Source organism: Nannospalax galili, unplaced genomic scaffold, assembly GCF_000622305.1.
Source record: "Nannospalax galili isolate Female #2095 unplaced genomic scaffold, S.galili_v1.0 scaffold87, whole genome shotgun sequence".
Taxonomy (NCBI): domain Eukaryota; kingdom Metazoa; phylum Chordata; class Mammalia; order Rodentia; family Spalacidae; genus Nannospalax; species Nannospalax galili.
In genome coordinates this window covers 12,102,198-12,129,100 of record NW_008360320.1, presented here as the reverse complement: position 1 = coordinate 12,129,100, position 26,903 = coordinate 12,102,198, and the positions used below count along the sequence as shown (strand labels likewise).

Genomic DNA, 26,903 nt, shown 5'->3' with positions numbered 1-26,903 from the left:
ACTAGCTTTACTGCATTTGCTATGAATTCAAGTTTGGCAATAGGCTATGTTCAATAAACTGACTAGAGACAATGTTTTTCATTGTGCAAATGTTACAGAAAATATTTACACAAAGTCACATGTCTATGATGTCACAGGTGATGTGAACCTGTGGGATGACCCTCAAATATGTGGTGAATAAATGAAATTTCTTGGAAAAAAATTGGTGGTGTTTATCCACCTCCTTCTCACAGTCATTATAAACAGCTTTGAATTTGAAATTCAATGTAAATATTCCTCTCTTATACTGTCTTATTGATGTGGCCTAAAGAGGCTTAAGAAAATAGAGTCCCATCACTGCAACACACTAAGAAATGGGGGAAATTTTCTTTCCTATATCCTCCTAAGTTATACATTTAAGAAAACTAGTCACTCTTACATTGTGCCCATGTGGCTGTAACATAGTCATGGTGTTCGAAAGGTGTTCAGGCTTCTATTTAGGGAAGATACGGTGCAGGAAAAAGACATGGTCTCACCTAGAATTCATAGCTTAGTGGTTCCATAGAGCGTACAGAAGAAGGAAGTTGGTGGAATTTGATTCTGAGGGAGAATGCGGAGTGCTTACACTAACGTGCAATCTGGAAAACACAGAGCCACTCCAAAGAGAGTCCTCAGTTTCCTGACTGATCCACATTAAAGTCATGTGGTAACTCATAATTTTCATGTGTAATTTTAAGTGTCCCATAATATCCTGTGACCATAACATCATTTCTATAAATACTAAACTGTTGAAGTCATGCATCATTCACATGGAACACGAGCTAGTTTCACATCATATAAGGCAGTTTTTTTCTCTTTTTTTAATGATTAACATTTTTTAGTTTTATAGGAGCTTTGGGTTTATCAAAAATTGAGCAGAAAGCACATTGCCATGTACCCTCTTTCTTGCTCACAGTTTCATTCATCAGTAATATTAGTTGATACAACAGTAAAATTAGTTCATACAACAATCAATGAATCAATGCTTTACTAGTAATTGAAGTCCATAGTTTACATTGAGAGTCACTATGTGTGTTGTGTAGTTCTGTACTTTGACAAATGCTTGGTGGACTGTATTCATTGTTTTAAAATATTAAATAATAATTTCAGCACTATAATTTTCCATACTTTATCTGCTCTTCCTTTCTCCCTGCCTGGTAGCATGCCCTGGTAACCACTGATCTTATCTAAAATTTCATGTCATTTCTTCTCTTGAAATCTTTGCAACAAATTCCAAGATTTTTCTATACATCTTGATAGAGCTTATATAAAATTATAAATGTCCATGTTACGGAACAAAATTATATCTTACATTTCAAGTTCCATTTCCCTCAATGTCACTATACAATCTTCTAGATGAATGTTGATGTGTGACAAAAGTCCCACGTCCTTACCTTAAATTCTGTATCAGGAGGAAATGACAAGGAAATGACATGGTCAATTAGAATGTAGGCTGTGGGCTATGCATGCTGACACACACCCATAATCTCAGAAATTGGAAGGCTGAGCAAGAAGTTGTGAGTTCTCTGCCAGGTTGAGCTACACAATGTATTCAAGGCCTACCTAAATTACACAGCAAGAACATGTCTCAAAACGCAAACGAAACAATTTTTGGAAAAGAGTAGGCCAAGGGGTGATACTGCTTAATTTTAAATCTTATCTACAATATGTAGTAGACCTTTATTTTTATCAAGGGCATGTAATCTCACCTCTCTAAGTCTAAATTTTAAGAAAGTATGTAGGATAAAGGAGTTCTATGCACCTTCTAAGACACGGGGAAAAAGAAATGGGCGAAAGGAGAAATTACTTAGAACAAAGGAAACTTTAGAAATGTTGCTCTGTATAATAGTCCTGGTTTTTCCCCTAGCAATCTCCTTCAAAGAAAATGTCCCCAGTTGTAAATGCAAATTTTCATTGTGATATAGCACAAATTAGAAGGAAAAGAAGCTATGTGATGTGAAACTAGTTCACTGACTATGTTCCATGTGAAAGACTCCGTGACTCAGAGTTTAGTGTTTGTAGAAATGATGCTACTATGGCCACAGGATGTTCTAGGACACTTAAAATTATGCACAATGAGATGATTAGTATAATCACTTCTATCATGAAATATTTTTACAGGGCATAGATCAGTTGACTGTATACATCATGGGAAGAATTCAGTACCAAGGTATGCAAGAAGGGAATGGGGCAGGATGCTCAATGAGGAAGCTTCATGAGTGCTATTACCATTTTATCTGGGCTAACTCATCTCTACTTCTACAATGTGAACTCTAAGAGCATTCTTACAACAAATGTGTAATGTACAATCCTTCTTAATCACACCTGTAGTAAGACGGACTCATGGAAAATTCTAATGCTCAGATATGCTACCAAAATGATTATATGTTACATATTTTTAAGGCAAGGGACTTAGATCTTTAATGCTGCTCATATGACAACATTTGGGAAAATCAAAGGTGGTTTTGTTTTTTTTGGTTATATTGTTCTTAGCCTCTGTTAAATTGCATGTTGTATGATTTATTGATAGTTACTATTATTTATCTTAATATAATTAATTTTAATGACGTTAATTTCAAATTATCATTTGTATTATGCAGCACAAAATCATATGATAAAATTTGATTCTTAATGATTGTATAAAAATAACCTAAGATCAGACATGAGTTAAAAGTTTTACATGTTAAGCAATCTTGAAATCAGGCATTATCAGTCTGTTTATTTGGGTACAGCTTATCTTTGAAAAGTATGAGCATACATAGATTGTAGGTGTAAAAGAGTCTAAATAAAGCAGAGTTTTCATTAAGTTGTGCTGCTTTATATCTAGAATTTCCATTATCTTCTGTCTTTTAAACTTATATGTTCAAGACTAAGAAGTAGTAGTGAAGTATTCTCTATGGAATAACGAGTATTTGCCTTTACATTTTGTATGCTTCAAAAGAAAACAGCACAGATGGCATCCACTCTGCTTCAAGAACAGTTTTGTGGAGGTGAGCATCACCTTCACTGTCATTATTGATGTGATTGTCACCACCATCTTTGTCTTCATCATCATCACCGTTATTACCATACTTATCTGGTATTTGCAGGCTTGTGATAAGGAACCTCAACATATCCATCAGGAAGAAAGCAGTTTTACTCCCAAGCACTTCATGTTCCACAGCAGATAGTCTCATGATGTTGATTTCATACATTTCTCTTCTATTTTCACTGAAATATTCTGTTTTATTTTTCCAATTATTTTTCCTAATAGAAAATTAATTGTGTTCTGATACTTATCAATCCCTATTCCTCATCATCACCAAAGACTGCATGACTTTGCAGAAATTGATCCCACCTTCAGATTCAGTGAAGATTCTGATTGATATTAATCCAAGCAGCACTAGACCAGGAACATAGGTTCTAAAATCCTTATTTATTTAAATACTTCATGTTAAAGGACAAGGACAAATAATGTATGACCTATGTAGAGTCCGGGAGAGTATTACACACCAATCAATGGAAAGTAGAATCCAGAGTGCCACAGACTGTAAAGAACATCCTTGTGGAAGTACAGGCACAGGCTACCAGTGGAGAAGGGAACAGTGAGGGTAAAGAAAGGAATCTAATCAGTGGCTCCTAATGAATGCCTAAGTAGGAGGTCTTGACCTTGCTTCCCTTAGTCTGGACTAATGACCACTCTGTGCTTCACTATGTTTCATACTCTAAATGAAAGTATTTGGTTATTTTATCATTTAGTCATTCTATGCATGATATGATGGGGTAGTAGATGTGGGTATCTTGTCCTTTGGGTCATGGCTTGCTGTGCCAAAACTCATGGTAAGAAGAATACATATTGCCTGGAGATCCTGTACTTCGGTCTGAATGGAGTGTATTCTACATATGGGGAGAAATGTGTCAGAAAGAATCTGGCAGAAACAACTGGCCACAAACACATGATCTCATTTTCATGGGAATGGTGTTGCCAGGGGCAAGGGACTGCCTGGCTACATGCTAAGATTCCATGATTCCAGTAGGGGTGAGTGTATACTCTGTGAAAATTATGCTTGTTTAAAAAAAAAAAGGTAATCAATAAATAAGTTAAATTTGCATAAATTTTATTTTTATTGTTTATCCAATTGAATTCGTAAGATGACAACTTCAAAAGAAAACTAGAATTATTTACCTTCGTACATACCTGAATGAACATGATACAAATTTAGAAGATTTTTGATCACTTTAGAGTTTCAAACTCCCTTAGTTAGTTTCATGATTGAACTTAAGATGCGTAAATTCAATGTTAAAATTTGCTAGTTCTGTTGTTCAGGAAAAAAAAATCATTGTTTTAAACTGTTATTTGGATATTTGGGTATAGTTTATGTTTAATCTAAGTACAGTTTTTTATTTCAGTTGCTTGCAAAGACAATTATCTCACTAACAAAACACTTAAAGAACAAAATGCCATCAGCATTTACCTTTTCTGCTTGCATGTGAAACAAACAATCAACAAACAAAGTTGTGTAAAAACCACTTTTCTGTATTTTACTATGACTTTAAAATCTAGTCAATTTGTCCTGAGTCAAACCATTAAGAGTCTGACTCAAGGGAAAACATCAGTTTTGTTTCAATACTTTATGTTTCAGCCGTCAAGCAGCAAAAACGAACCAGTGTAAAAGCTGAATGTCAGTTTTCTTTTTTTGACTGAATAAAGTATACAGCCTGAAAAAACCCCAAGTTTATCTTAGAGATCAAAAGTGTGGTAATGTGTAGGCAGAAAGCTGTAGACAGATTCTTGTTTTATTGTTTTGAATTTTTGTCCTTTTCCTATGGTGTTTTCTGAGCTAAGAGTTTCTTGGTTTTTGAACATGTTACTTAAAAAAAAATCTCTGCTTACGATTTGTGAAATAATTTAACTTTTTGTAAGCTTTAACCAAAAATTCTCATATTTTCTATGTCATACATAACTTTTCTGTACTCCTAACTCTAAAAGAATGACTTACAGAATTCATCTTTGATGCCTTCATCACCTAAGTGATGCAAGGGTCTTGTTATTTTGGGGCCAAAGCAGGACTGTTACCTCAAGTTTAGCTCTTGTTTTACAGAACTCCCTTTAGGAAACAACAAAAAAAAGCTTAAACTACTTGAAACTATAAAAGCATTCTTTTCTACTATTGTCAGAGACACTTTTAGAAGGTAATCTATTCTTTGGCACAGAGAGTAAAAGCTTCAGGCCACTTGACAAAAATTTTATAAGTGAAACAATAATTTAATTACTGTTACCCAGCATTTAGAAATATTTGTGTAGCTTCCCTAAATGTTGGCGAATCCGAGAAAGTAAGAACTGCCATTGATTTCATAACCTCCACTTTTCAAGCTAAAACAGGGATAATATGCAATTATATAGCACGAATGCACCCCAGTCTCTTCTTGCTATTGCACATTATGTTAAAGGCAAAAAAAGAGAAAGAATCATTTGCTTAAAAGTAGATAAGAATATTCCTCAGAAAGCATTTAAAGGATTCTGACAAAAGGAAAACAGAAAATAAGGAATTGAAACAAAATGATGTTTGTTCGCATTCCAAACAGGCTAAAATAGGTGAAAGGAGACTTGTCAGAGCCCCAGGCATGCATGCAGCAGGAGCATAGGACCTGCTTACGAGGATGGTAGCTTGTAAGCCGTGTTCCTTGTCATACTAACCCAGCCCCTTTTCATTGCCATGTTACCTGGCCCCCATCTGCTAAAGGCAAAAGCTGTCCAATTCATTTAGGTGGACAGGCACCCAATTCTGACCAAAAAAGGGATTGTCTGCTGGGACCCTGACTACACTGAAGGAAGAAGCAGGACAGGTATGTCCAGAGGAGAACTTGCTGAGAATATACTAACGGTCCTGTGACAGTCAGGGCAGAGGAACCTAATGCTGAGTGCTCCAGTTAAACAAATGTACCCACCCCTGGGACTACCTTAGTTCTAGAGTTTCTAAGTAGCAAATCTCTTAAGCTTTATGCAGTTACCTTTCTGTTACTTTGCTTATTTGAGTGGGCAGCATTAATCAGGGTGGGAATTCAGAGAGTAGTCTTTTCTTTTCCTAGAAGCATAATTAGAAAATATTTTAGTGTAGTTACTGGATATAGGATTGTGAACCTAGTAACGTAGAGCAAGTGTAACTGACATTGAAAACGCATATAGCTTAAAGAGGAAGAAACAGGGACAGCAAAGAGGGTAAGGAGAGCGTGGCCTTCTCCCTCTGACAAGGTTGTGAATGAGGTCAGACAGACGATGCGGTGGTGTGAGCTAGATGGCTGTGGTTAGAACAGCTCTAAATAAATCACTCTGCTTATTTCCAAGAGGATCACAAAGTAACAGAAAAATCCTTGTAATGAGGAGAGGACAGTGGAAGGCAAAACCCCACACTATCCATAGCTTAAAAAAGGTCAGGTGAGGGGCATGCAGAGATTAAGCCGTGAAAAAAACCATGACAAACTCTTTATGTATAAATAGTACTATAGGTACACATCCCTGGTTAGGAATTCTGAGGGCAGATCTGGTCTCTTGCAGCTTCCTTTACTGCCGTGTGACTGTAGACAGGTAGCCCTTACAGCTCTTAAGTTTTAAAATATTTTATTTATTATGTTTGTTTTATGTGCATGAATATGTTGCCTACATGCATGTAACGGTACCCATGTCCTGCAGTGCACACAGAGGTCAAAAGAGGGCTTTGGAGCCCCTGGAATTGGAGTTATGAATGAATAGCTGTCGTGTGGGTACTAGGAACCGAAACTGGGTCCTCTGCAAGAGCACCCAGTGCTCTTAACCACTGATAGCTCTTAAATTTTGTCTCTGACATCTTGCCAGCTCTCCAGAACTCTGGTGATCAGGCCTGAGGGTTCTCTTCTCTGGCTCCCTTCAGCCTTCACTCCATCCCCTCTCAACTGTCTGCTTCCGCTCCTGGGCCTCGTTCTATGCTTGCTGCTCTCAGAGTGCGCAGCTGCAGAGCTGCAGCACCCAGAAGGCCTTCCCCAGAACCTCCCAGGTCACTCAGTACGGGGCATCTCCTCCTGTGGGGTGTCCAGTCCTCCACTGTGTCTTCTGCTTCTTGTGTTTCACTCAACCTGCACTGCCAAGAGTAGTAATGGACAAAGCAGCAGGGGAGGTAACACTGGAGAGTCTCCCAGTGTACTTACTTAGCCTAGCAGGATTTACAACACTCTCAGAATGGGTACTCAGATCAACAAAAGCCATTTGCTTATTCAATCACAACAATTAAAGTTTGTGTTTTGAAGCAGTTATAGCCTCAGCCGGGCCACAAGCCATAGAAATCTCTCTACCTCATTAGTGAGGAGTTCTTACTCTGGCCCAGGTGGGAATGGTTTATTAAGTCTTGCGACTGCAAAAAGTCTAGAGTAAAGTGTTGAAACAGTCCTGGCCAGGGGTGTGCCTTCAGGAACCATGGCAATCAGCAGACTTATGTCAAGGGAATCACGGATGTTCAAGGTAGCTGCTGCTGGCATAGGTGCAGTTTGCTGGCTGTTAGACTGATGATGCCTTTGCTCAAGGCAGTTCAGGCAGTGACAGAGAGTTCTATAGCTGCTAATTAGGGAGTCAGCTTGTCACAGCCCCAATGTCTGTGCTTATTTACAGGAAGATGAACAGCTGAAGTAATCCTTACAATGAAAACTTATCAACACTGACAGTGGTTTTCAGTGTTTTATACTTGCCAGTTGCTCAGAGAGAGGTGGGTCCCCCTGGCCTTTCTAAAGTGAATGGCTGAATGTCCAAGTTCTCTCAGATTTAGCACACAGTGTATAACAGACGCACAGTCCTAGTTTGCCTTCAAACGCTGTGACAAAACACTCTGACCAATACCAATTTGGGGAAGAGAGGGTTTATTTGGCTTATATTTCCCAGGTCACAGTAAATCACTAATGGAGCCCAAGGCAGGAACTTGGAGGCAGGAGCTGTAGCCCAGGCTATGGAGAAATGCTGTTTACTGGCTTGTTCCCCTGGCCCATGCTCGATCTACTTTCTTATATAATATAGGACCACCTGCCCAGGGGTGGCACCACCCGACAGTGGGCTGGTCCCTGCCACAGGCCAGTCCAATGGAAGCTATTCCCCAATTGAGGCTCCCTCAACCCAGGTGTATCAAGTTGACAACAAAAGCCATCCAGCACACACACACACACACACACACACACACACACACACACACACACATATATACCTTTGTTCTTATATATTCATGTCACCAGCTCAAAAAGTACTTTGAATCTCAGAATGGCAGTGCAACTTTCCTGCGGTTCTTACGAAAATGAACCCAGAAAGGTAAATATTGATGCTTAGTTTATTTTCCATCAACTGCCAAAAGGGGCATTAGACTCACACAGGGAGATAGCAGTAAGGAATCAGGATAGATAAGAAATTATCTAGATATATAAATAGTTCAGGGATGTATAAAAATATAAATCCCGAGATATCAGCAGGGATTTCTAAACATAGACATCAGTAAGGTCAGTCCACATGACTTCTACTCTTACATATAAATATGAAGTTTTTCAAATAAGGTATTGACCCCAGGAGTAATTTTAGTAACTTCTTTTGTTCATCCACTTTTTGTTCCAAATAACCTTTAAGTCACAGATGTCTAAGACAGAAGTTACTACAGGTTAATACATGAATTGTAGAGAGCGATTTTTGAAGATATCAAAATGCCTCCATTTTCTTCTGAAATATTTCCCAAAGATGAGAAATCTACATGAAGATTCTGAGGTACAGTAAGTTTTGACATTTCAAGAATGATGCTTCCCTAAAAGGGAACTCTTACATACTGTTGATAGGAACACAAACTCCTGTAGGCATTAGGGAAAACGGTATGGAGGATCCTCAAAAAACTAAAAACTAAAATGTTTATCATATGATGCAGCAATCTCACTACCATATGTCAAGGAAAGTAAGTCAGTATGGTAAAGACTTTGCTGCATCCTATGTTTAATGAGACACTTTTCACACTCCTAAAAATACTGATCAATCTATACGTCCATCAACAGACGAATGAATAAAGGAAAATGGCTTATTTCCACATAATGGAATGTTATTTAATTGTTAATAAGGTTGAAATCTTGTCATTTGTGGCAACATGAATGAGTTTGAAGGGCATTACCTTAGTGAAATTAGCAAGTAATTGGATAAACACTATGTGTTTCTTTTATGTATAGAAACTGTGAAAGTTGATCCTTTTTGGCAGAGAAGACAAGAGAAGTTTCTAGGCCCTGAGAAGGGTTTTGCAAATGGGACAATTTGTTAGTGGGTCAGGGTTACAGTTAAGATGGGGCTAAATTTGCAGTTGTATAATTGTATATTTCAATATAGATAGAAGACAGAATTTTGGATATTCTCACCACTAAGAAATGACAGATATCAAAGAAGAGAAGTGTGTTCATTACTATGATCTCATCACAAATGCTGCAAATATCCATCAAAAGATCACAGTGCTCCCCACAGAAGGATGTGTCATTTTCTTGGGTATATTTATTCAGCCTAGCTTTCCCTTGTGTGAGCAGCCTAGCTTTCCCTTATTGTGAGCAGGGGCTCACAATTTCCAAACTGTCAAAATGTGAATATGATTTCAAAATACTGTGTAATTCATGTATGGCAGATGAGCACATCACCCTCCAAGATTATGACTCCAAGCGGCCCTATCTTCACAAATTTCTTCATGTCCAAACTCATGGAAATATTAGAATCACCTCAGTCCTCAAGTCCACAGGTCATAATTATAGGCTGAGGAACTTATCTCTGAACTTAATTTGCACACAATAGAGTTTGAGATGTTTAGTAACCAAATGCCTGTAATTTATGTTGCAAGTGACTCTGTAAAGTGCTGTTTTCAATGTAGAACCCAGACTGGATCTGAGAGCCACCTAACAGAGGCAAGAAATCTGCCATCTTCCCTGAAGCTCTTGTCAAATTCTTTCATGTACTCAGGTAGACCAACTTCATTTTCTAGCTTTTGCCCTTGAAGAGCATCTTCCATTAGAATCTCATGAGCCAGTCCTGCTCCCCAGTAAGTTAACTTTGATTCTGAGTTTAATTCTTCAGCCATGGTTTGTTTCAACAGCAGTAGAGAGAGAACTAGAGTTCTCTGAATTTAGCATAAAAATGCACATATCCCTGTTACTTTGGCTTTCAAGTTCTGAAATTTCCTTTGATATCTTGAAAATGATCATCACATTGATTGCTTATCTTTCTCTTCTTTAGTCAGTGCCTTAGTTATGAATACAGCAATGCATGAGAAGGGCATTCCTTCCCCTCCAGCCTCACACTCTAGTTGCTCTCTACTTTTCTCCTCCAATACCCTAAACCCATGTCATTCCTATTTTTCTTAATGTGTCTCCTTTTCTTCAATAAATTACTATTAAAAAAAACGTAGCATACATGAAATAAACCTTTTAGAGTGTAGAGAAGACAGAAAACATGCTGGAAGAGAAGAGGTAGTTTTTGATGGGGTAAGATATTGTTCTTAATCATTAAACAAGCAGAGCCCTAGTGGCCACCTGAATGACATGATTTTCTGTTCTAGTTGGATTTTCATCTCTGTGTCACCTTCCAATTCTAATGGATCTTCAGAAATAATTTCTCAAAGCTTTTTAAGGAGTTACTGAAAGAAAGTATTGCTGACAAGTTGAAAAGAAGAGGAAAATCTTAATAAATATTTCTGGACAAATAGCCAAAATTAATAAGTTGATGTTAGCAACTAAAAATCCAAGAGAATATTTTTTTAAAGTATCATTAAAAATATGTGCTTGACTGGACTTTAGAGATGGCTCAGGGGTTAAGAACACTTACTATTCTTGAAGAAGACCTGGGTTTGGATCCCAACACCCACATGGCAGCTAACAACTGTCCGTAACTCCAGTTCCAGGGGATCTGACAGCCTCTTCTGTCTTCCTAGGGCATTGCATGACACAGGTGCACTTACCTACATGCAGGCAATACATGCATACACATAAAATAAAAATAATAAATTTTAAAAATATTTGCTTGGTATATTTGTGTTGAGCCTGGCTCTGCCATAATGAGTCCACAGAAAATTAGTTTTCTGTACCCAAACCAGGATGAACTCAAAACAGCAGAAAATAAGAATTTGAAGATAATGATGCTAATCCTTGAGTAGCTATTCTATGAAGATGGAATAAGAGACTAACGAGAGTCAAGATACAAATGCAGCCACAAAAATGGTATTCATTGTATATGGTGTTTGGGAAGTGAGGCACTCTTTATTGTGTTCCAATTCTCTTAAGGTCAAAGAATAAAAGTTTGGTCGGATGACTAATACATTCTCACACTTCTGACTAGAAGTTATAACACACAGAGCCAAAGACATTCCCCTACCTTCTGCAACTGGAAGCAAGACACATTTTAAGTGTAACCTTTCCTTTTTAGTAGGTCATATGGGGATATTCTAGCCAAATTACCGCATAGTTCTGGAGCAAGCCCAAATGCAGGTATTGACGAAGCCGTCTACAGTTCCTTCCTTAGAGAGCTTCACTATAACCTCAGCCAAGTTGCTATTAAGAAACAGTACAACATCCAAGTGTTCGCTGCAAACCGGCCTATACGTATGAAAACAGAGCTGTGCTCCTGACTGGAAACTGTGTTAGCAAGCAGAACAAGCAAGACATTCCAGAACACCTATTGTGATAAATGATACATGGCTAAGTTACATTTAAGCAGTCACCAGGCCCAAAGGAACCAGCAGAGAACAACTGCAAGCAGTGTGGGGGTTTCTGCTCCTAAGTCTGTTGACAACATGATACGATATGTCTCTTTCTCATTATGACAGGGAGAAATAAGGTGCCTGAAAACATAAAACATGTTGTTTCTCAGAATGAGAGATGACATTCACATATATTATATTTCAGACTGGCAGCTTTATTTGTAGAGGGTCACAGGATCTTTGATTTTAAGAATGGTGAGTATGTGAATAGAGGAAAAGGGAAGCACACTGCAGCCTCACCTCGGAATGTTTGAACAGACAAGACTGACTAAAGGCTAATTTGAGATTCAGTTAGCACATCTAGAGAAAAAAAATGCAAACAAATACATTTCTAAAAAGGATGCCAAAAGAATGCTGTTAGCACATTGTAAATTTCCAATTCTTTCTTACTACCCTTATCCAACCACCCAAACAAATCGGTTTAAGCACAACTTCTTTTACTAATGCCTTTTGAAGCATCACTGCAGTCAAGTAACCATCTGCTGTAAACACAAACAGAGCTGCATTCAAGAATTATATTACACAGCCTTCCTAGGAAAGTTCTTACGTGCAAGCTGTTCTTGTCAAAATCAGAACCATTGTGATGATGCATCTTAATATTCAATCAGACTTTAAGTAAAGAGTGACAAAAGTCCACATATGGATGACAGCTGTTTCTTCAGTAAATATTTTCACGTTTATTGAATGAAGGCTTATGGCAGTTTAGGATAAGTTCCATCAGACATTTCAGCCTAACTGCCTGAGGACTACCAAAATGATAACAAGAACAAAACTTCAATTTTCAATCTCTGCTACAAGTTACATCTTCAAAAATAATAGCCCCTTTAACTAAAATGCTACACTATGCCACTAATTCCATAGTTTCCTTAGGGAGCACTTGCTGGTGAAAAGTGGACTTAGAAACGCTGTTCCTCTTTGTTCTTCACCTTCTAATCATATTGCCATATTATCATTTCTATATTGATTTTCCAGCATATAAACAAAGTTGATAGGAAAATTTTGTGACCATCTTTTTAAAATAGTAAAATATATTTAAAAGATTAATGACCCTATTACTTAAAAGAAGATCTTGTAATGACTGTGTTAAACCAAAAAATGAATTCAAATTAGAAAGTTAAAAATGAAGATGGATTCTCCTGAGTAATTCATTAAATTCATAATACTGTTATTCTAAAACATCAATATTTATTGGACAAAGAGTCTGAACTCACCAAGATATCCTTAATAATGGAGTAACCTTGAATATACATTGTATCCTGAGTATTAATCCTAAATTTTATGTTGGACATGAGTAGATTGTTTATCTTTCAAGAAGCATCTGTGAAATTTGCTAATTACAAGGTACCCTGCTCAGCACTAAAAGTCCTTTTATCATTAACCCGAGGTTGTCCTAAGGTTCTCTTGAGGACCACAAGCAAAGCTCTGGTGAGGGGAAGGTTGCTGGTGTCTTATGTTAGGCCTGCAATATCACTCTGCTGAAGGGCCGGCATTACTCGGCTTCCAAATGTTGACTTATAGCCTTGTTCTCTTTCTGTAATGCAGGTGTTAAAGTCAACACTTTTCTTTTAATACATCGCATCGCTGTCTTATTTCCCACAAAGCCTCATGTTAGAGTTTGATCCTTTTTTAATAGGAACTCATGCAGCCCAGGCCTGCTGAGGATGATGTTCTTACCCTGCAATGGGATCTGCTGCTATTGCCTTGGGATTGTGAAGCTCCAGCTCAATCAGGGTGACACATATTGACCCATTGTAATTACAAACAAAGATCCGGTCACTGACATGGTCCACGAAGTAGAGATTTCTGGTGAGCCAGTCAATCGCCATCTGCTCTACATCTGAAAAACACATACACAGAATGGGTGAGTCACAGGCACAAATCTAACATGACAACCAGAGTACATATGTCTGCTCAAACTGCCACAGAGGCAGTGCAAAGTATGACATTTTTTACCAAAAAATTGCAAAGAGAATTTGCAATGTTGAATTATGTGGCGTTATGATGTGAAATAACATTGACTTCATGACTGTCTCTTTGCTGTATGAAGACTGAGGAAGACTTAGAAAATAGAAAAAAGAGTTTCTGTCTGAAACTTTAGGTATCTGCAATATAAACAATATCTTTTTACATTTGCCAAAAATTTCTCATTTAATTCAGGGAACATAATAGGTTCAATGGGACAGCCAAAGTCTGTAGTAGGAAGAGATGCATGTTTTGTGAACCAAGGCAGATGTTTGCTCTCAGTCATCTGTTCAAAAAGAAGAAGAAAGCGCCCGTGGAAGAAGTTAAAAGTAAGGGAATAGAATGCAAATGGTATAAAAATGGAAAGAGCAAGAATGGAACAGGAAGGGTTAAATGAGGTGGACGATCAGAGGCAAAGCAGACAAGGAAGGATTGGAAAAGAAAACAAACGCTAAGACCATGACAGCCCCATATAGAACCTTCCTACTGCGGAATTTTCCTAAAATATATTCATGGGAATGTATACATGGAGTTTAAATGGAGATACCCTGTAACAGGAACAGTGACTCTCCTGGACAACACAGGCTACCAAAGGAACAGCTCAGTATCACTGAAAGAGGTGGCACATGTCTTTATTCCCAGCCCTTGAGAGACAGAAGCCGGTAAATCTCTATGAAATCTAGGCCAGACCTGTCTTTATAGTGAGTTCCAGGCCAGCTGGTACGACACGGAAACCCTGTCTTAAAAAACAGAATAAACAAAAAACCCAGTACAAAGTATGGGTTACTTCATTTCAAGGTTTTGGTCACTGAGATCCCTAGACCGCCCCCAACATTACAAGTTATACTATTGTTCTTGGTTACCTAAGGACATGGAGAAATCAAGCTGGTACTGAAGCTTCATCAATACTGGCTGGATTTCAAGTGCTGGAATGTTCTATGAATGCTACTGGGAAAGAAAAGTAATCAATAATTTTACCTATTTATGACTCTATGAGTTACAGTAACTACCATCCTGGCAAGATATGCCCACTGCCCATTGGTGCATGGGAGTAACCCATGGTTTCCTAGGTCATAGATTCTGGAGGAGAACTAATACTATTATTCTGCTAAATAGATATAGTAATAAGGTACCCATAAGTCCTTATTTTTATGCACATAGATTAGTACATCTCTCAGCCCTCATCACAGAAGCCTCCTTTTGCAGTAAATGGTGATTATACAGACACCTACAAGAGATCAATATGCAGAGAATAAGAGACTATGAACAGGACAGCTAAATCTCAGCCCCTGCCCCAAGACTCAAGGATCATCAAAGATAAAGGGTAGAAAGGTTGTAAAAGCCAGGGGTAGTGAACATTTGCAGTGAAATAGCATTTGCTGGGCATGGCAAGGCCTTTGCATACGTGAACTCATAGTAGCTGTGACTACATGCATAAAACCTACATAAAACCAAGCCAGTCAAAACCCAGCATAGATGCAGGAGGGACTGTTGAAGTCCCACCCCTAACTAAGAAACTATTTGCAATTGATGGCTGCAGGGGGAGGGCGAGCCAGTTTTCTTCAGGGATGTGGTTCTGAGAGGCTATCCATGCTCCATTAGATGGTCTCAGAGCCATGCACATACAGACAGCACTGTGTGGACTCAGAAGGTTTAAAAGAAGGGCACATGGAATTGGGAAGGAAAAGTGGTAGGAAACACGGGAGGAGCAGGAGGGGAAGAATGGCAGACGGGTTTGATCAAAACACTCATGGCTCTTACGGACTTCTCATACAATAAAAATAAAAATAAGTAAAAAACAAGAGCTAGTCAAAACTAACAAAGAAAGTTTGTGGCATACTTGCCTAAAGAAAGGACCCCAAATTGAGACACAAAGCAATGGAGGGGTACAAGTTCCTCCTGTGCCATGCTTGGGCACTGAACTAAAAGGCTCAATCAAGGATTTTTTTGGATGCTGTGGAAGAGTGCTGTCCAGCATGCTGCTCTACTCTGACGATGGAACTATTCCATTTCTGTGCTATCCAGAGAAGCAGCCACCATCCAAATGAATAGGTAGCTGCTATGACTGGGAAACTGAATCTTAAACATATTACTTCTTAACTAATTCCATTTCAAATAACATAGATTGCTAATGCGTACAAAGAAATAAATAAAATGGATCTATGCTTGATCTGAACATTTTCTATTTTTCTTGATCTGTAACTGTTATATTGTATATTAATTTGTAGATCTAGAAAGAATAACCTCAATAATATATTATGGCTCATAAGATAGCAAACATTCTGTATCTAACACAATTCTCTTGCAAATGTTATTTTTAATACTGTGAAATATAAATTACATTTTAAAAACAAAGTTTATAGTTTATAGAGAGCCTGCCTAGCATGCAGAAGGCTCTCGGTTCAGTCCCTAGCATCACATAAACCAGACATGATGATGCTCCTGTAATCCCAACACTGGGGAGACAGAAGAAGGAGGATCAGAAGTTTTGAATCTACAGAGCCCTAGCTTCCACCAACTCAAAATCTAAGAATGTCATTGGTTGGTACCAAAAGCCTATAGCAGAGATTTCCCCACTTTCCTGTAACCCAACTACCTGTTGATTCTACCAATGAATTTGAAAAGTGCCTTGATTTAGAGCTTCCTTTTATCTGTTACTGTACAATGTCATGGAACAAGTAACACAGTCAAACCTTAATTTAGGGTGATCCAAATCCATGTTCCTGGGATATGGCCACTCATATTTGGCTCCAGAATAAGCTTTATCTTTGCATTTGAAGAAAGAGCTGTAGCGGTATGGTTGTGTGTTTGCTTTTATGTTGACACCTTCCCCAGTAACAGCTTCCTTTTGTCATTTGAGCCTAAACACTCTTCCTACTCTATATAGCAGAATCCTTCTGCAGCAACACATTATCCTTCATCATAGCCCATTGTCAGAAAAGGGAGAGAAAGCAGCGATTTTGTGAGAATTTCTGTCATGTCTTACAAGGATAAGCAGAAAATAGATATTGCAATTCATTGGACACAGATTTTTAAGACATCAATAACAGTTCCATTCTCACATTGTATAGTTTTATGGAACCATAAACATTTAAATATTTTCCAAAATGCTAGAAATCTCATTTTTCCTCAAACAGCTCTACCCCAATGATGTTTAAAATCTAAATGTCTTTTTTGTCTTGAGATATTTGGAATGATATGCTTTGCTTGGATTTTGAGTCTTTTTGCCTTGTTCTGTGAGTCATAGCTCAGTGCCCACTATTTCAAATGCAAATTCAAACACCCTGAGTTGAGATCAAGTATATGCTGGAGTTCACTCAGTGGCTCTTCCCTCCCTCAGGCTGAGCACCCTGCAGCTTCTGTGAATGCAACTGTATTTTCAGATAAAAGATCTGTGTGGCAGAGCTCCACCTTCCTCAGTGCTTTACCTTTCCCCAAGGACTCCATCCTCATCTGAAAAAGTGGGTACACTGAACACCTATCCAAGCTCGAGCAAAAAGGGTTCAATAAAAGTGCCCAATTAGCCAAATGCTTAATTAATTGATGGAAATCGGTCTGGTTTCTTTTTCTCTAGTTGAAGTTTCCCTCTGCTTCAATGCAATTTTTATTAAAGTTGGAGAGTACAGGCAACTAATTGTAATCTTCAAGAAAGCAAACTAAAGAATAAACATAATAGGTAATGCTAGAGATCAGAAAATGATAATCAGACTATGATGTGCTTTAAAGGAGACTTGAAGACTTCAGAAAGAAAGTCTCTTCCGCTAGCCTCCAAGTATGCCCCTTTTCTCTGTCTTTCACAAAAATGAATCATTGAAGTTAGAATCTGTCTTAAATGAGTCATAGAAGGCAGATCATAGGATGGAGAAATCTTTCTCTCCAAAGCAAGTTATAAAACCTAAAAATATGACTGAAATATTCCCCAGGTATCTGTGGAGACAAACTACAAAGAAACCCTCTGACATAGCTTGTCTGATGCTAGGTCATACGACCTTCATTCTAGAGTGAATCTGTCTCCATGTAGGAGGAAGGATGCTACATCAAGAAGCAAGGAGAATCTGGAGAAATGGGCGTCTCTGCATGCCCCAGCAGTCTATGACCTGATAGCATGACTTCTGGTCCAATTCTACCTCGTGATCAAGAGTGACACAATAAGACCAGCAATCTCCGAGTTCTCCATCCTTGTGTCTGTTTTAGTTTTGTTTATTTCCTTGATTTATTTATTTATTATTTACTTTTTAAATAGATCTTCACTGTGTTAACTAGCCAAACCTGGAACTCAAAAACCTTCTGCCTCAGTGTCCTGAGTGCTAAGAGTAGAGGCATGTATCACTACATCCAATTTGTGACTTAATTTCTGAAGATTACCATGTCATAGAGAAATTGACTAAATACACTCATTTTGAAATGAAAATGAAAATCAATGCTATATTGATGTCACAGTAGCAAAAAAATATGAATTAAAAAACCCTTCTAAATGGTCAAGAGTATAAGAAACTCTGACCTAGTTGAAGATCCAACTTTCCAGTTTTGCCAGATCACCTGATCATAGGACTGCCCTCCAGGAAGGGGGGTTCACCTTAAGTCATGCTAAGAGATGGCAGAATATCTAGTTCATTAATGAGATGGTGAATTTTTCCTACCTGGAATTCCAGTCTCTTACCACAGTTCTAATGGACCCCATTATAGACAGGAGGCCTCCTTAAGTCTTGACTTCTTCAGAACATAATCTCTCCTTTTCTTCTTTATGTCTCTTTTCTTACCATGCTTTCCCTAATGCTTTGGGTTGCCCCAACCCTAACAGTTTTGGGTGCTCCAACATTTTGTGTTTCTTTACCTTTTTCTCTAAAGCTCCCTTCTCCTCCCCATTCTACAGCTACTAGTCTACCATGTGGTCTCTGTCTAACCTTCATTTGGGTTCTAAACCCTCATGGCTTTATGGATTTGTTCCTTTTCATTTTCTTCTTCAAGGCAGCTGCTGAGATATATGGTTTGCCTGCCTTGGGAAGTTTTTCTTAAATTCTTACAATATTGTTCTAAAACTAAAACTTTTTTGAGCTTAATCTTAACTTCTTTTATGAATGAGACAAGAATCCTGGCAAGGACACCCTGTGTCTTCCATGTACCATTGAGATTCCATTTCCTGTCAGAATGGCCATCATGTTAAGAAGAAATATGCAGCAATGCTGTTGAGAATCTACATTAGTCTAATTACTATGGAGGTTCCTCAAAAAACAAACAAACAAACAAACAAACAAATAAACAAAAAAACCCTGCCAAGTAACCCAGCTGTATCACTCCTTTTAATATATCCAAGGGAATGTATGTCAGCATACCACAGACATAACTATACACCGATGGGTGCCACACTATCCACAAAAGCCAAGATATGGAATAGTGATGATTGGCATCAACAGGATTGCCGAAGGTGAACAATGGAGTTGTTCTTTTCATCCATAAGGAGAAAAAATTATATTTGATGAAAATGTTTGAAAAGTAGCTCTAAATGTTGACAAGGGACAAGGGAAGGAGCCACTGGGGTACTAGGACTGACCCTTCCTAGGCAGGGCCCCTTTCCTTTTTTAGGACACTGTCTTTATTGCAGGTTTGCTTATTAGTCTAAAATGCTAGAGTCTAGATCTTAATATGTTCTGGGGCACTGGGCCAAGAGCTCAGGCTTGGGGTGCCATTATCTGCAACCAAAGAAGCCGCAGCTTTACACAGGAGGGGAAAGACAGAAATGATCCCGCTAGGTCCCAATGTCCACTCTTTCTACACTGAGACCCTGAATCTGACTTTCTCCAGTCTTCCAACATAGTCTGTTCCAAAGTTCCTTTAAAATGCTATGTTCTCTGTGTTCCTTATTCTTGAGATTATGTTTAAATCTGAGATTATGTATGGTAAATTGTAATATTGTTTTTCTACTCCAGATAGACTGGTAATCCTCCTTAACAGGAAAATTTACTCTGAGAGCTGCCAGACTTGTCTCTTATTTAATATAAATTGGAAAGCTATAAATTTTAAAAGGAGGCCAAAAGAAATATTAAAAACACATAAACAAAAATAAATAAATAAATAAATAAATAAATAAATAAATCGTAAAAGATCTCCAAAGGATGCTCTAAAAGGAAAAAGTCTAAAGTCAACAAAGAAATATTTTGTTTTACAGATGACTAGCCAAAAAGGACACCCCTGAACAAATGTATTCTGGTTATAAAAATCAGATGTTTTGAATCCAGTTAGTTGCCATTAAACTTAATTCTTTTGTTGGGTATGAAACAGAAGAAAAATGTCTTTATATACTGTATTGGTAAATTCTTCGGCTGTTTAAACTCAGAGAAGCTGACTCTGGAGCTGGGACTGGCCCTCCAGCTTCAGATTCAAGCCTACTTATCTCTAAATGTCCTGAAGACCTCTCTCTGGAGCCAACTGGCTCCCTGACTCTGTGACAGGACAAAGGACCACAAAACAGCCAAAGAGAAAAGGCGTTATGGCCTTGGAGATGACTAGGGGATAAGTCATTTCCAACAGAGGTTACTATTATTTTTCTCATGACATAAAAATATCTGTAATCAGAACAACAAATGGAATGCTCTATCATGTCACAATAATGTAAAAAATAGTACAAACTAGTACAAATGTAAAAGTAAATACTGAGATTTATTTAGTCAATAAAAAAGAAAATGAAAAACAGTAAATTATTCTCAACAGTAACAATGACCATGCTGGGTATTTGAAGCTTCCAACACAAAAGTATACATGCCCATTGGATTATTGTAGGCGGTTTAGATGGTAGGCATGTTACAAAGAGGCAGATATTTTTGGCAAATGTAGGATAACTTCCCTAAAAATGTGCTGATGGTAGTACAACCTTAACTCCTTGAACAAATATGATGCATGGTAACAGGCACTTATGGAAAGACCCTTCCAAGAGACATTTGCCAAGGCAAAAACAGACTTTGGTTTCTATGGTTGTCTGCCTTGTCTTGTATAGGCCTGGGACTAAGGTCAAAATGACCTTTATGATTTGAATGACGATGAAGGCTTCAGGGATCCTGGCTGTAACTACTTCTGCACGTATCCATGGGCATGCTTATTATTCAAAGTACATGAGGTTCTGATCAAATGCATTTGTTGGTACTGCTTTGTCCACTAAATGTCATTAATATCAATTTGAAAATGTTTTGCCATTTGTCTGCCAACCCTGATGCACACCTATGGTAAACCACTCTCTAAACTATAAAGAAAAAAAAAATGTTTTGCCTGTCTTGTTTTCCACATGGTTTATCAGAAAGCTCACAAAGTCTCATTGTTTCACAATGTAAACACTGATAATATTAAGCTTTCTATGTATATAAACTGGATTTAAAGTTCTAGTAATAAGGTAATGTTATGCAATATTATCTACTGAGTCAAAAAAACTCTCAATCTCATGAGCTCAACTGTACCTACTTACAAAAATCCATCACAAATAGACTTGTTAATTATGGATATTCTTTTATGTAACATAATGATAAACAGGTAGCACAAACCTGAATATTTGGTCATTCCTCTCAGTCCACTCTATACAACGGATAATACTATCTCTTAATCACACCTGGCTTCCTGGTTTTAGGGAGAAATGGAAATATATAGGCTAGACAAGGATAAGGGATGAGTATCCAACCCATAACCCATAAGGCTAATGAAAGGTCATTGACTATACTGAGTGAAGACTTTCAACTATAGCTACTCTTGGGTTACTTATACACCTCTTGATAACCCTTCAACTTTGCTCAGTGGGCAAACTCAATAAGCTCATTTGGATTTCTGGGGTAAATTTAATGTAAACAAATATTTGTTTTTTGAAATGCTATAATTTTTGATACTGAAAATTACCAGGAGTTCATTACCATAACTAAATATAATGCAGTTCAAACTTCTGGATTTGGGAAATTTATTTGGGAAATGCATCTTATAAAATAAGGTATTTGTAGCTGTAATATAAATTTTGTTTATTGTCATTTGTAACAGAAATGCAAATGTACATTGTATTCTTTATGATAACAGGATCATTACCTTGAAAGTAGTAAACTCTTAAGGCAACTAAAAGTTAAAAGTTAAAAATAAACATTAAACTTAGCAGCCAAAATTAATGGTTTGTTACTTAATTCTAATAATGTTTATATAAGGTTTCCTCAAAAATCATTGTTGTTTTTTTAATCTAAGATTTATTTAACATTAGTTGAAAATTCCAAATTAATGTGACTGATATTTTGGGGCATTTGATAACCATACCTGGCCTATACAAATATGGTTAGAGGGATTTAAAGGGACAGTATTTTGCTTCCTGCTCTCCAAGGTCACTGGAGTATGGGGTGTCTCTAAAAGTATCCTATAAATATGATGAATCACCTGACTTCTTTTTTTCTGAATTTTTTATTGAAATTTTAAAATTTCATACATTGCCCACTCAAATTCAGACCCCCTCCCCTATCCATGCCTCCCCCTATCCCTCACCAAACCCTATGCACTCTTTCATACATCCTGAGTCCTGTTCATTGGGGTATTTGTACCCAAACATCCTTCAGTTGTAAATGCATCCACTGGAGTCTAGTCAGCCCTTCCAGTGGTCTAGTCAGCCTCACCCAGCAGCAGTCAGTCTTAAATAGTTCTCAATCTAGTGCTGGACCGCTACCTATTTCTCATCCCCCTTTGGGCCCTTGTTTAATTGAGCTCTCACGAGTAATGTGTTTGATGCCACTGCTGCCACAGGCTCATATGAGCAAGCCTCCAGTGGCCTGGAAACTTCCATCCACCTCCTTATGGTCATGAACCAGCCCTGGCTCTACAATTTTTCCATCTCTTCGGCAATGGTCCCTGAGCCATGGGTCAGTGAGGTTCCATATAGGAGTCCCATCCTACACCCCACAGTCTCTTATTCTCCAAAACATGGCCAATTGTGGTCTTCTGTGTGAATCACACTCTGATGTACATGGAAGCCTCACTTCTGAGAGTTGAGGGGAACATTAACCTCTCTCTACCCCTTATTCCGCTATGGTCCATGAGCTTTGGTTGTTGAGATTCGACTGCATGTGTGTCACCTAGTACTGGGCATCTCCCAGGCGTTTGTTCTCTATGCCTGACCAGATGTGCAACTCTGCAGTAGCCTCCATCTGTTGCAAAAATAAACTTGTTTGATGAGTGCGTTATGGCATGCTTGTCACTGTAAGGGAGGTCTCTCCTGTCTAACACTGCATTCCCTGCCAAGCAGCCCCTAGGTATGCATACACATTAATGTTCAGACACTCCACATGCATTTCTCATAGGATTTCTAGGGCATCAGTTTTCCCTCTAGGTTTCGTAGTCCCCTGAGCTTCACTCATCTCTACTCTTTTTTCTCCCATCTGGCCTCCCTCCTCCCTCCCTTCCTAATCACAGTGCCCCCATTATCCGCACCCTCTTCCAATACTTCCCGACTCCTGCTATCTTTCCTCTCTTGACTTCCCTCCCTCCCCCACACCATGGTCCCTTGCATGTCCCTCCCTCCTATCCTCCCTGCAGATTACTCCCACTCTTTCCACCTCCCTCAGGTAACATCTGTTCCCTACTTTTCCCCTTTCAGGTTGTTTCTTTTCCTTTACCTCCATGTATCCTTTGTCTTTACCTGGCTCTTCGTGTTGCATCATCACCTGACTTCTTGTTCAGGGAGGCCATTGAGACCCACTAAATAGACTTAAATCAATAGCCAATCTATAAATAGGATAGTCAGCACTGAGGAAATTTCCCCAGTGTTTCCAAGTGAAGCCATTATCATGCAAAACTTTTTCATTTATCCTCACGTAGATAGAACTGGTAAAAGAAAAATTAAAGGGGCTCCTCCCAAGCCCACGGGACCCTAGCTCCTCCTCAAAAATTTGACCTCTAAAATTTTTAGGAGAGTTGATTTTGGCACATGTTAAAGTGCCCAACAAGAAAATATAATTAAATATTAAAATAATTAATATATTACTTTAAAAATATAAGGAATAACAATTTCCAGACATTGGATTTAAATACAAACCACTTAAAAATCTAAAAATAAACCTTGCTAAGCTGTCACGAAACAAAGGTTTAATCATTATGCGTCCTTGCTCTAAGTGGATGGAGATGCATCCTATTAGGACTAAAGTGACCAAGGGAATAATAATAGACTTGCCTTCACAGCCAAGAGCAAACAAGGACTAGCACAAGGTATACTTGCAACTACCCTACAACATTAAAGTTATAGATATCACTGGTGAATCCACCACAAAGAAAACCACAACATGGACTACAAAACAACAAGCTAATCAACCACTTCAAGTCACATGACAAAGACAATGAAATCCTACCAAAGTGCTTCAACACTGCTCCGAGCACCCCCAGAAGCTGGTCAGTCTTTACACAGCAGAAGCTTGAGGAGACTACTGCCCTGTTCCAGCTATTCCAGAGAGTAGCTGGTCTGAGCATGGTGGAAGTTTACAACACTGATGAATATTTTTGTCTTATAAGGCAGTCACTCTCATTGTAATGCATTGTGTCCTTGTTATGTCATTTGCTATACTTTTTGCCATAGGTTTGGTAGAAGTTTCTCCAACTGACTGGACATATACTGAGAGAATTCTATTGGCTCTTCTTTCTTTGCTAACATAGGCGTTTTAAGTATCCTCCATTGATATTATTGTTAAGCAAATGACGATAGTTTTACTCTTACACCTCTTATGCTCTTAACCCAGGCCATTTTGTCCACAGCCAGGATCACCTTAAGAGAATCTCAGGGCAGGTCATTTATGACTAGACCACACTTTCTGTGTCAGAGTACACTCAATAAGAAGCATTCTTGACTGTTTATCTGCTTTGGGGTGAGGCCCCACCAGAGGGATGCTATGTTTCAATCCCCTTTGTTTTCTGGGCTGCTACAGATGCTCCTTGCCATGAATCTATTCTCAGTATCTATATGGCTTACCCTACAAAGGGAACATTGTCCTGCCAGAAGGAAAATAGTTTTGCTAGAAACAGGATCCTCAGGTCCCTACATTCTCTAAATGGGTACAGGGTATTTCCCTCTTTAGATAAAAATCTCTTTATTTACTTGGAAGAGAAAAATTATCAAAGGCCATATAGTTACCAATTACTAAATATGTAGAGATGCCCTCATGAATAAAAAATGGCCCTAAATAGGAATGAGCCTAGACACATATTCCATATCACAATGGAGCCAAAATATCATTGAATAAGAAAATGAGAGACACTCAGATTAGGTCCTCACATTAGAGGTACTTAAAAAAATTACTGTTCTGGGGCTGGAGAGATGGCTTAGCGGTTAAGAGCACTGACTGCTCTTGCAGAGGACCCAGGTTTGATTCCCAGCACCCACATGGTAGCTAAGAACCATCCTTAACTCCAGTTCCAGCAGAAGCCAGAGCCCTGTTCTGACCTCCGTGGTATTGCATGACATGGGTGAATTCACATACATGCAGGCAATACACTCATACACATAAAATAAAATTAATAAATAAAAATAAAAAATTACTGTTCTTGAACACCACCTGGTGGAGAGATAGACCAACTTGGTTTGAGACACCCAGCCTAAAGGGGACAGGTACTAATAGTCTTAGATGTATAAGGTCTCCGAACACACAACCTGTGTTTAAATATACTAGCACTGACATTACTCAGGTTAGCCCCTTTCAAGGCATTCCAATGATACAAAAATTCTAGGCTAATTCAGCCCACATTAAATAAAAAGCATCAAATGGACTATTTTAAATCTATGAGAAAAGAATATATACCCATCTCCCTACCAAATGAAGTGGGACCTAAACTATTAAAATAATTCAACTCTGTTTCTTATTGCCAAACCAGACTGGAAGTGACCTGAGAGTCTCCATTATAGGCAAATTTAGGGTCTTTATTTAAAAAACATATTTTATACCTTTGGAGTTTTCAAAGCTTGACTGACACAGGAATACTAATGTTAGAAAACTATCGGTTAGTTCCTTGCCTGACTCTCCTCTGTAGGAGATGGATTATGTCTACAAAAGCCGCTAAAGGAAACAGAACCAGGGCTAAAGATTTGGCTTTATATGAGGCCTTAAACCAAGATGGTAAGACTTTGGGGATGCAATCTACGATTTCATGATTAATCCCCATACAAGGGGGGGAATGATGTAGGTAAATGAAATATTTAAGGAAAACGCTGATTTTAACTTCTTGTTTTCTCCCTTTGTCTCTGTCAGCAAATTTCAGCTGACAAGTTTATGGTTAGAACACAAACAGCTAGAACCACTGGCCTTGGGTCCTGATGAAACATCCTCAATTCTGTTGTCTCAGATGGAGACTTCTACAATGACTTTCAGAAGAGGGGATTTTTTAAAGTATTTGTTTTCTTTCTAAATTTATAATAATTTGCCTAATTTTGAGACTGTATGTAAGTCTCCTCACTGTAACTCACTGCCTAAGGTATAAAAGATGAATTCTTCCTCCTTTCTGGGTTCAGACTTTGAGACTTAAGTCCTCTGGACCAGGCTGTTGCCTGAATAAACCAGCTTCCTGCATCTCCTGGTGTCCTATCTGTCCTGTAACAGGTGGGCTTTGCTGCTACAGCTGCCTTTGAACCATTTCTGCTCCTGTAAGTAACCCCTCACTTGTATTCCTGTAAGTAACCCCAGTAAAACTCATTGGTTCACCACGTTGGACCCTGGTATTATCTTTACTTTGGACTTTTGTTGATTCCTTACTTAATCCACCTTTGCTTTCAATGAAAAACACAGGGACTCAGTGGATGCAACTGACTTGCTGCCTTTTTTCCAGTCTGCTCCATTGCTGTTAGGTAGACTGTGCTTTCTTAGGTACGCTTTATTCTAACTTGGCTCTCTATGTCCTTCCTTGGAAGGTGTTCTAACTTTAACCACCTGATCCAAGGACATCTGATGTTCTAGGTCACTGGGAGCATTCCTGTACTTGACCTTGGTTTTATTCTGTCTTCACAGAGGAAAATTCACTTTTTGGTAACAGTCTGAGGGAGGTAAATACTCGGATTTCTCCAACTTAAGAAGCATTTAAATGTTACCCAAAACACAAGAAACACCTTCTCTCTTGTCTCTTTCCCTCCCCCTTCCTCCCCTCCCCTCCTATCCTCCCCTCCCCACCTGTCCTTTCCTCGCCTTCCCC

General features: G+C 38.4%; 1 protein-coding gene across 1 annotated transcript in view; it reads right to left on the bottom strand.

Moving 5' to 3' along the window:
- Lrp1b (LDL receptor related protein 1B) overlaps nucleotides 1-26,903 on the bottom strand; it is a 2,166,816-nt gene that overhangs the window by 1,108,145 nt on the left and 1,031,768 nt on the right. The window contains exon 7 of the mRNA XM_008825194.2: nucleotides 13,446-13,608. Within this exon, the coding sequence (XP_008823416.1) occupies nucleotides 13,446-13,608 (163 nt within the window). The remainder of the gene's footprint in view (nucleotides 1-13,445; nucleotides 13,609-26,903) is intronic.